Here is an 11,792-nt window from a genome sequence, read left to right on the forward strand (position 1 = left end):
TATTGAACTCTTGTATTTTTTTGTGTGTTTTTGGTATTTCATGGATTTTAAAAAAAATCACAAAAATTATATTTTTTATGTATATTTATGTTAAGTGTGTCTAAAAATTAAAAAAAATGTTTAAAATTTTCAAAAAAAAAATACAGAAAATAAAAAAGTAAAATTTTCTGAAAAGTATTTTTAAAAAACTAAAAACAAGCAAGATAATTATTATTTTATTTTGTTTTTTTTGGTTCTTAATCTATACAGTTTTGAAAAATTGAACTGAGACATTTAAAATTTAATTTAATAATTTTACGTTCCATTTGTTTAGGTAAAAAATATTTTTTATTTTTTGATATTTAGGGTTAGTTTGGGATGTTCTAAAAAAATGTACTTTTTGACTTATTAGCTTATATGAGTTGGGTTTGGGTTGGGTTTGATGGGATGTGTTAGAGAGCTGATGTGATTTAAAAAAGATGATGTGACTTAAATAGGATAGTGACTTTTTAACTTTTTGTATTATTTTAGTTTATGCCAAACCAACCCTTAAGCTTTGTTTATCTCAATTGAAAATATTTTTTTATGATCAATGAAAAATAAATTTATTTTTAAAAAAAAAAAAAAAAAATTTAAATTAAAATTTTGTTAATATTACCACACTACCACCAACACACCACTATCACCACAGCCACTATCACCATCATTGTCGCCATCTCCACCTCCAATATTTTTCATGATCATTAAAAAAAATAAACTTATTTTTAAAAGATAAAAATTGTTTTTTAAAGTATTTTATCACTACCACTAATACATTAACATCACCACAATCACTGCCACCACCACTAATACATTAACATCACCACAATCACTGCCACCATTATTATTGCTATTACTTCCACCTCCAACTTTGTCCCACTGCCCCAAATATAAAAAGGATATTTTTGTAAAAAAATATTTTCTATTCAAATAAGCAAAAGGTAAAATTTGATTATGTAATTTCTATTTTAGGACTTGATGATGTGCCAAAATGTAGTTATCAAGTTCTTTTTCAGTAATCTGGTGATAATATCTCAGTGCATCTTTTTTCTTGTTCAAAAAAAAAAGAATTACCTATTCTGTCAAAAAAAATTTAGTCTTCTTATTCTGATCGTTGATTGAACCTTCTTTTGGGATATGAATTGACGTTTTAATTTTTTAATTTTTTGATTTTTATAAAAAAAATAATAATAATTATGATTTAAATGTGACATATTATCTTATTAATTTTTTAACATATTTTAACTTTTTTAATTAAAATAACTAAAAACATACATGCCAAACATAACCTGAACGTGTCCATAGAACTTATGTAGGCTGCTTGTTTGGTGATTTTTGTTTTTAGTGATTTTTTTTTTTTTTTTGGTCCAACATTCAATTTTTTCTGCTTTAAAAAAAATATTTGAATGCTTATTGAAAAAACGTAACAAATGACAAAAACATATATATAATAATTTAATTGAATAAAATAGGCCTTTTGTCTTTAATGACATTTTTCAATAAACATTCAATTTTTCTTAATTACTTTTCATTCCAAAATCCCTCGAAAATTTAAAAAATGTTAACCAAAATAATTATATTAAAAATTTAGTCCAAATTTGGTTTTTTTGGCAAATGTACTAGCACCCTCAATCTCAAAATCCCAACCGATGAATAGCAGTTCAAGTGCCCAACCACAAAACTATTTTTGCTTTGCATTGATCTGTCTTTAAATCAATGGCATCTACAAAACCCCCAAAATACAAGTAGGCTTTTCTTGAAAACCAAAAAAATGGAGTCTTTAACCATTTTAATGAATTAACAACCTGATTTCTTCAATGGACCACCTACTAATCTTCCTACATATTCTTCATTATGCAACTCCATGTCAATCCTAGTTTTGTCACTAGGAAACCTTATACAAGCTTTTCCTCCCTATTTTTGAGTGGAATTTTTCTATGGTGCCCAAGTAGTAGTTTTGGGGCACGGTGCCCTAATCAATCCCATCCATTCAATTCAAATGAGGAAAAAAAATCCCACCTTGATTGAGAATGAGTAAAACCGAATGCAAAGAAAGCAAGGTTGATATCTGGTGTTTTCGAGAAAAAAAATAATAATAATAATAAGGCCTGCTTGTCACTGAAATTGATCCTCCGTACTAATCACACAAGGTGATCAAACTTACTAGAGAATGTGACCAAACTCCCACTAAAAAAAGAAATCTACTTACAACTAGAATTGATCCTAGTAATCACACAATGTGATCTTATCAAAATTTTCTAGGGCACCCCATATTCAAGTTCAGAGGAAAAATAAAAGCACACTTTGGACTTCATCCATAAGTTCCCCCGCCACTAATATGCAGTAGGTTTATCAGGCAGGACTTGTTCTCAGACCACACTTTGCTGCTGAATCAGTGTTAGGTTGAAATAGCAAAAGCAAGGAAAGGAAAGGAACCATGCAAGAAACACGAAATGAAAAGCATGAACAAGGAAGCAAAGTTTCATGACTACTCCAGATTTAGAATCTCTCTATAACTCAAAAAGCAGTAATAATCCATAAAGAAAACTAACCTGCAACAACCTCTAAACTTCCTCCACACTTCGATCATCAGTTTCTCCTCCTAAAGCCTGAACCTCCTTACCTGCTTTCTCCTCCTAAAGCCTGAACCTCCTTACCTGCTTTCCTCACAACCCTGAAAATTGAGCTTTTCAAGCAGCGATAACGCTTTGTTTACACTGACGGCGATCAGGTATTTCAGTAAACAAACCATGGATATAACCTCAAGAGCCACCACAGTATTTTGTGTTCTTGTTTCTTTCTTCCTTGTTTCCTCTGCTCAGACATGCATAAACGACACTTTCACATCAAACAGAGTCTTTGATTCTTGCAATGACCTTCCATATCTACAGGCCCATCTCCACTGGAACTACAATCAATCCACTGGAGAAGTTGAGATTGCATACAGAGCCCATCAAATTTCTGAAGGATGGATTGCATGGGCAATCAACCCAACTGAGACAGGCATGATTGGATCGCAAGCACTAGTTGCTTTTCGTGATGCTAATGGAAGTATGACTGCTTATCCAACATCAATAACCAGTTACAACCCTTCGATGCTACCGGTAAATCTCAGTTTTCAGGTTTCAAATATCTCTGCGGAATATTCGGCCAATGTGATGACCATCTTTGCTGTTATCGGACCACTGGATAATGGAACTATTGTTAATCATGTCTGGCAGGCAGGAAGTTCAATTTCTGACAATATTCCTCAGATTCATTCTACATCTACTGCAAATCTTCAATCAATGGGGACACTAGATTTTCTGTCAGGTTAGAAAAAAAATAATCGCGGAAGTACAGCATGTCAGATGTCAAGTTTGAAGATATTCCACTAGTTCAATTATCTTTGTTTAAATGTGGACCCTTTTCAAATCATCAGTAGGATTATGTTTTGGTCGGTACCAATGTTATACAAGTCACATTCTTGAGCACATTAGAAAATATTACATTCACATAATTGGCCATCATTTTAGTTGTTTGACCCTGGTCCAAATTTCACAATCAACAACTTGCGTCGTGCCTCTTACCATAGAGAGAACATGTCAGTTTAAAGAAAATAAAAAATAAACAAACAAATACAATATCTTTGTTGAGGACTTGAATTTAAATTGTAAACTTTACATATCAAGTCTTGGGCAAAGGAAATTACTTGAGAAGGAATGACCTAGCAAGATGGACAATTCGAACATTGCCACAGTTTAATACAGTTAACCTCGTAGATTCTCGCTACAAATGGGTACTGCAGGAACGAGTCTTTAGAAAATATATTGAAAAATGAGTCAATCAGCCAGGGTTAAGAGGGCTATGCATGTGTAACCATATTACCGGTCAATTGCTGCAACTCCTCATGCTTTGGCTTTGTTATTGGTAACTCCAATGTTACCTGTTCAATATTTCAGACAAAAGTAAGTAATAAAATAAATGAGAACCTAAGAGGTTAATTGTATTAATCTACGAGGTTAAATAATACTATGTATATTTACAGAGTCTAGATGAGCTATTCATCAACCAACCACATAACATCAACATCAACAATTTATGGAAAGCCCTTACTTCTAAAATACCCCCCACCCCCAAACCAAGCTTTCACTTTTTCGTTTTTCATTTGAACTTCTCTTCATTTCAGCATGTGCAGTTCGTAGATTTGAGTCCAATTAATCAAATGCTTAAGACCATTTCAAGATTAATTTTGAAGAGAGGATGATTCATAGGTTTGGTATGATGAATTTGGAGTCTAGAAGCTCCCACTTTTTCATGGAACATGCACAAAGACCTGATTAATAATATCACTCTAGTGTTCTAGTGCATGTAAAGATAAATTAAGCTCACCTCTTTAAATATTTCGCTACAAGAAACCTCCTGAAAGCCCTACACCAAGCACACCAAGCATTTAGTCCACCAAATACATGGTCAGATTATATAAGTCTACATAAAAGTCTACATGCATATGAATGTGTGTGCATGAGAGAGAGAGAGAGAGAGAGAGAGAGAGACCAGTTTTTTAAACAGAATAAGAGAAGATTCATTTGATTCTCCAATTTTGGCACGAAAGATGCGGATGGCAAGATTCTCAACTGCAAATGCCATCATCATCAAAACAGACTCCTTCCCAAGTCCTTTGCCACGACTGTCCTAGCCAAAGTGACATGAAATTCAACTTAAGAATTGTGTACGAAGTGGCATCCAGAAGATAAAATGTAATCAATAATGAAGGAGTGCAGCAAAAAAATTACTGCGTTAATTAAGGATGTATGCACTCATACTCCAGAAGACATGGTATAGATGTTTATGCTTCAAAAACACATGTAATGAAATGATAGAACTTTAAAGAAATGATATATGGATTAATATGATAAATGGTGTTAATCCATCAAAGAGGTTTGAAGGTTAGTTTAAGCCAATAATTTTGGTAGCATTTGGTAGAGTTTTAGAATTATGATTTGAGAATAGATTTGTATTTTGAGTTTGTGAGTTTTGGAATTATGAGTTGAGTGTGGAAAATTTGTTTGGTTATGAGTTTTGAAAAAAATTTTGAATTAAGTTTGAAATTTTTGATGTAACATATGATATTTGATTCAAAAACTTACAACTCATAACCAAACACACAACCCAAAATGACCGGGCGGACGTCAGATGACTGGGTAGACGAGTTTTCAAATGCAGGTGTGGAATTAATTTTTGAAAGTTGTATCCGAACAGAGGGTTCACATGAAGGGGTAGAATTATAGTTAGAACGTTACACCAAACACAACCTTTATTTTTCTTTTTAAAAAAAGGATAACTACTTCTTAATCCTTTTGTACTTTCAGAAAACAATTCAGCATTTGGGCATAAGCATTCATAAGAAGACATTCAAAAGTAATTTCCATTATAAAGCTATGATGCTATGATCAGTGATCATGGATGTTAGTATCACACTCCAAAACAAACACAAGGTACTGGACATGAAAATCCCTTAAAATCAAGACTGTGGGGGAGTAGCTATATATTTTCATTTTTTGTGAATTGCTAAACTTGTGTGTAAAATCTTTTTTGTACATGGAAGGACAACATTGACACTGGGGGAGTAGCTATATATTTTAATTTTTGTGAATTGCTAAACATGTGTGTAAAATCTTTTTTGTACATGGAAGGACCACATTGAATAAAGTAGTAGACAAAGTAATAACTTTATAATATTTTTTTAATTAGAAAATATAATTCATTCATGCTTTTTGTAATTTGATGGTACTAAAATTCTTTTACCAAAATGCAATCATATGCTAGAGTTCTATAGAGAGTGATAGATCTAATAATATTTCCAACTCTTCCATGAAGTAATGCACCACAAGAAAAGGACCTTACTTGGAGTAGGCACATCTAACGAAGATGATCATTACTAACATGGTAACATGATTATCTAAATTTCAAAATTCATAAGCAGTAAATGAAGCTAACATCTTAAGATCATAAACTATGCTTCACTTGTTGAAGTAAAATCATGTAATATAATTAGTATCAATGTTAATATACATACAAAACATATATATAGTAAAATCATGTAATATAATTAGTATCAATGTTAATATACATACAAAACATATATATATAGAGACAGAGAGTTTAATACTTCATTTGTTGCTTTTAAAAAAATCATCAACCAGGGAAAAATACATTGTTGTAGCATCCACATCTTTAACAACTTCAGAGCAAAGTAAAATAGCAACCAAAACCTATGAAGCACGGACACGGACACGGACACGCATACGGACACGGACACGGACACGGACACGGGACACGGGAATTTCTAAAAAATGGGGACACGGACACGGCAGGGGACACGGCAAATTTTTAAATTTTTTTATAAATATTTTTATTTGAATACATATTAATTATTTTATTTATTTATTATATTTTTAAATAATGTGTTGTAATTAATTATTTTATTTTACATACATGTATTTATTTTTTTATTTATTAATATGTATAAGTATATATTATCTTATAATATGTATTATCCATTATCTAATGAGTATATTTATGTTATATAATAACTATTATATAATATATAATAAAATAATAATAGTTATTAGTTATATATATTATATATGAATATATAATAATAATAATAATAGTTATTAGTTATATATATTATATATAGTTATTATATATTAGTTATATATATTATATATAGTTATTATATATTAGTTATATATATTATATATAGTTATTATATAATAAAATAATAATAGGTATTAGTTATATATATTATATATGAATATATAATAATTATAATAGTTATAATATCAATACATGAAGCCAGACGGGAGAGAATCGAGAGAGAGGGAGACAGAAGCAAGGAGCCGATCGCGATCAGAAGCGAGAGAGAGGGAGACGATCGCGATCGCGATCGCGATCAGGATCAGAAGCGAGGGAGAGAGAGAAGGAGAGAGAGAAGGCGAGAGAGAGAGAGAGAGAGCTCTGCGAAGGCAAAGGCGAGACAGAGAGAGAGCTCTGCGAAGGCGAAGGGGCTGGATCGTCGAAGTAGAATGGGGCTCTGGATCGTCGATCGAAGTCGAAGGGCTCTGGATCGTCGCCGACCAGGTTTGTTCTCGTTTTCCCCCTTTCAGTTACTCTTCTCGCCGTGTCCATGGCGTGTCCAGATTCGGACACGCGTGTCGCCTGCAAAAAAATAAATTAAATTAAGGGGACACGCCAGATGCCGTGTCCCGTACGTGTCCCCGACGTGTCCCCGTGTCCCCGGCGTGTCCCCGTATCCGACACTGCCACGGCTTCCATTTTGCCGTGTCTATGCTTCATAGACCAAAACAAAAGAAATATAACGGTCAGAAGGAAAATATGGATGTACATGGACACATATACTATGGACTTATTATAAATGAAAATAAGAAGAGATGAGCCATCAGTGACAATGAAATAATCTGCAACTCCCAGTCATCATTAGCACTATCATAAGAAGAAAATGAAAGGCATGTACCTTTTGGGCTCAGCTATCATTATTTCAATCTCTGCCATTTGGGAATCATCCAAGTCATTCATGTATATATTCACATCACCAACCATGGCTGGAAAAAAGGGCATATCGTTTATAGACATGAATTTAGCACATACAGATAAGCAGCATAAAGAAGTCAAGTGGGGTATTTCATACGCACATAAAAATTAATGAAAAATTCATATGCAGATAAAAATTAATTTCCCTCAATTATGATTCAATTCTGACTTCTTCCTTCTCACAGTAGGGTTAGTGCTTTTAAATGCAATCAACTAGTGGACAAGGTATTTCATATATTGAGAATAGCATTGGGAAACTTGTAAATGGTAGGCATTAATCCAATGATGAACATGGAAATAATAGAAATTTAAAGTTTATATGCATACATCAGCCATCACAAGTAGAAGTTTTCATCACTGAATTATATATTTAATATTTTAAAAGGATAATAAACCCAATTAAAATTTACTACCCCTCAAAAATGCTGCACGAATAGAAAGTGAAGAGTTAAATTCTCTTTAGCAATTTTACGCATTCATAAAATCCATGCATATGTGATCAATTATAATCTCAACCATTCAAGAGATGTCCCCCACTGAAAAGCAACTACAAATTACAATCATTTTAGGTTATGTCTGATTCAAAGATTTCAGAGGGGAAAGGAAAAGAAAAGGGAGAAGTGAAAAAATATAAGCTAAATTTTTGCCACTTTTCCCTCCCTATTTCCTTTCCCTCTACAAATCTCTACTTAAATCCATAAATCCAAAACAACCTTCGGGAGCAACTTCAATTCCCAACACAAGGAAACATCTACAATGCACAAGCCAAGACGTTCCAATTACCAGTATAATCAATAACAACCAAATATCTATGTCTACATTAGTACGAAGTGACTTCATTATCTATATTTGTCATTCTTTTTAAAATTAAACAAAAATATTTGAGCACTTAGAGAAAATTAACGGTGCTTTAGCAAAGAGGATAAAAATTAGAGATTGTCATTTTTAGCACAACTCTGTCCTTGACATCCAAAACTCTAACCTTTCTTATAAGTGCCAATCACAAAACTCAATTCCATAAAAAAGAACAATCAAAGTTATCCAACAAATTTAAGGGAAGTTCACAGACCCAATTATACACGAGAATCGAGCCTTCACAAATAAAAACAAAACAAAACAAAACAAAACAAAAACAAAGAGGAAGAGGGTAGCAAGTCATAAATTTTATACCAAAAAATTAGATATTAAAATGAAGTTCATTACATGCCTAAAAGGCAACACGCCCTTCAAAAAGGGAAAACACTCCAAGCTACTAACACACAATGGAACTGTTTGGGACTTGAGATTTTAGCCTAATTTAAGCTAAAATTCACAAAAGGACAAAATAGGTTAAAATAGCCAATAAGACAAAATGTCACATCAAAGCCATAATCATTTCACTTTTTCTCTCACAAATATCACATCTAACTACAAAAAAATCCAATTATCTTCCGAAACACAAAAATTTTAGCCTATTAAAATAGTCAAAAACTAAAATAGCCAACTAAAATAACAACTTCCCAAACGCTTACAATATAATCTACTAAATAGATTTAAATAAGCTCAAAGCGAGGCTAAAGCAATACAACACATTGGACAAATAAATTTTAAATAAAGTTCAATCCAATCAACACTCTTTGGTCAAGAAAACCCACCAAGGCTTCCAAACCAGCCCACGGTCTTAAACAAAACCACCCATGGTTTTGAAACAAACCCAACATGGATTTGAACAAACCAGCAGCAAACACTGCAGCAGCTCCTCAGCAGCAGCAACACATGGAGATTGTTCGGCCAAAACTCCGGCTGCACCAGAACAAAATACCATCTCCAACAAATATAAAAATCTCATGGGAGCCCACAAACTCAAGCCTTTTTGATATCACTCTTAACGGCAAATCAAAGATTTCCAGAAAAGCACACAGAAATTTACCCATCAACAAGAACCACCACAAGATCTTGCATACACAAACAAGAATCTAGAAAGGAAAGGGCAAATTTCATAGCAAATCTGGATAACCAAAGTGGGTTCTTAGTTCTCACCATGAAAGCTAACACCAGAAAACACCCCATCCGCCATGCAGAAGCAAACTCTTGAAGCAAGAGAAACGATAACCCAAGAGATTAGACTCTATAGCATAGAAGAGATATCTCAAAAACACGTATCTCCCCGCAAAAAAAAATAGTGTAGCCCAGGGGGAGGCATCAGGGTTCTCAGGGGAGAAGATGGGATTGTATAACAGCCCCCTTTCCATGGCTGTGAAAAGCCATAAAAAATCTCTACAGAGACCTTTTTCAACAGTGGTTAACCTTCACAAAATTGATACAAGCACAATTATAAGCACATATGTGTATGAAATTATCAATACAATAAAGAAATTTCATTAATATCAAGTTATCAACAATACTCCACACTGACTATACATGACAACCAAAATTCAATTGCAATTGCAAACAACAAGAGTATCAAAAGAACAGTAATAAAATAAAAAATAAAAATCATTCAGTAAATAAAAGAGGGAGTGTGCAAGTCCAACTGACCTTCAACATGGGCATCTCCATGGATGAAGTCTCCAACAACCAATTCTTTATCCAAGACTATGAAAGTCTGCTCTGCAGAACAAACCCAACTTCAATAAGGAAATAATTGATCAAAACAAAGAGAACCCAGTTGAGATATTGAAGGGGGGGGGGGGGGGGGGGGGGGGGGGGGTTACTGTGGGGGTCTTGGGTCCAGGAGAGCTGCATCTGGTACTCCTCATCGAGGGTGAGGGGTTCGGACCCGGTGGCTTGGAGGAGGGCAGGGTCTTGCATCCATTGATGGTACTTAGGGACGTGCTCTTTCATGTACGGTACTAGTATCACCTTCTCTCCTTCCACACTTGCTTTCATTCTCTCTCTCTCTCTCTCTCTCTCTCTCTCTCTCCCCTCCCCCTACAATGGGCTCTGCTGGTTCTGGAACTCGAGGAGTACTTTTCTGTAACTTGTAATAAATGCCCGGGCCAGGGCTAGTCAGCCCAAGCGGATCTCACGGGTTTCGGTGTGTTAGCGGGTCGGACCGGGTCATATATAAAAAAAGTGGGGCCGAACTCACTCGTAATAAGGCCTAAGTCTGGGTTTGGGCCCGGGCCTTGAGCCGTAGCCGAGTTTAGTCGGCCTTTTTTTATATATATAAAAAATTAAAAAAATTTATATTAGAGTACTTTAATTAAGGTTAATAAAATGTTTTGTTTGGTTATATAATGCTTCATGATGATATTTAAATTTGATTATATATGAATTATTTTTTTTAATTATGAACTTATAATTAAAAAAGTATGTAATTATGTAATTTTTTTCTTTCGAAGTGAATAATTTTATATATATAAAAATGAAACTTTCAATATTACAATATTAAATTATTTATATAACATTTATTGAATGAATAATTTTTATTTCAAAATAAAATAAAATATTACAAAAATTGATATTATTAAATAAATTAGGTATAAATTACTGATGATAGTAGAGCAATTGCATCACTATAGGTCAAGTACATCCCAACTAAGTTGGCACCTACTAGCCTACCAATCATTTGTATTATACTCCACTTCAATAATCTAATATCAAAAATAAAATAAAATAAATGAAATGAAATAATAAAAAACAAATTGTTGATCAATCATCGGAGGAGGCAGACATTTCAGTCGCATTGCCCGAGAATATGTCATCGAAATCATTTTGAATTCGCTTATTTTTACTATAATTTTGTCTTCTTGTAAGCGCGTGCATATGATCTCTAGATATTATCAGTGCCTTAACCATTTCGGGTGAAAGCCAGCTCCGGTAATCACTCAGCACTCGTCTATCTGCACTAAAAGTTGTTTCTGAAGCAACTATAGAAATAGGAACGGTTAGTATATCATAGATCATCTGTGAAACCACGGGCCACATAGTTTCATTTTATTTCCACCATTCCAAAATGTCAAAATCATTGGAATCATCCACTAACGAGCTTTCCAAATAACGTTGTAGTTCAGAACTACTTACACTTGCATGTTGAGATATTTTTCTAAATGTTATCCCAGATAGGCAACCCAAGAGGGGGGGTGAATTGGGTTATTAAAAAATTTCACAATATTAAAAATAACACAATATTCAAAATTTTAATAAATAAAAAAAACAGAATAATAATTATCAATATAAAAGTAGAAGAGATAGAG

At 33.3% G+C, this 11,792-nt stretch overlaps 1 protein-coding gene and 1 pseudogene across 2 annotated transcripts; one reads left to right on the forward strand and one right to left on the reverse strand.

Annotated features, from left to right (window-relative positions):
• The first annotated feature begins 2,768 nt into the window (after positions 1-2,768).
• Positions 2,769-3,938, forward strand: LOC114256407 (cytochrome b561 and DOMON domain-containing protein At5g47530 pseudogene; annotated as a pseudogene). Its single transcript, XR_014339214.1, has one exon. The product of XR_014339214.1 is annotated as a cytochrome b561 and DOMON domain-containing protein At5g47530 pseudogene (transcript).
• LOC114256406 (Acyl-CoA N-acyltransferases (NAT) superfamily protein) lies at positions 3,625-10,617 on the reverse strand. Its single transcript, XM_028196060.2, has 6 exons — positions 10,308-10,617; positions 10,132-10,203; positions 7,538-7,625; positions 4,555-4,687; positions 4,390-4,428; positions 3,625-3,943 (listed from the first exon to the last, which is right to left on the reverse strand). Exons 1-6 carry the CDS (start codon positions 10,480-10,482, stop codon positions 3,863-3,865), a joined length of 588 nt encoding a protein of 195 aa, XP_028051861.2. The 5' UTR covers positions 10,483-10,617; the 3' UTR covers positions 3,625-3,862.
• Between the last annotated feature and the right edge of the window lie 1,175 nt (positions 10,618-11,792).

Source organism: Camellia sinensis, chromosome 8 (genome assembly GCF_055761805.1).
Source record: "Camellia sinensis isolate YWXY chromosome 8, ASM5576180v1, whole genome shotgun sequence".
Lineage (NCBI taxonomy): Eukaryota > Viridiplantae > Streptophyta > Magnoliopsida > Ericales > Theaceae > Camellia > Camellia sinensis.

What these genes read in the sequence shown, in the direction of transcription:
- LOC114256406 (XM_028196060.2), bottom strand. Translation starts at nt 10,482, where the DNA reads ATGAAAGCAAGTGTGGAAGGAGAGAAGGTGATACTAGTACCGTACATG. An exon ending in TGGAGATGCCCATGTTGAAG is followed by an intron (nt 7,626 to 10,131) that starts GTCAGTTGGACT and finishes CCTTTTTTCCAG; the next exon opens with CCATGGTTGGTGATGTGAAT. An exon ending in GTAGCGAAATATTTAAAGAG is followed by an intron (nt 3,944 to 4,389) that starts GTGAGCTTAATT and finishes AATATTGAACAG; the next exon opens with GTAACATTGGAGTTACCAAT.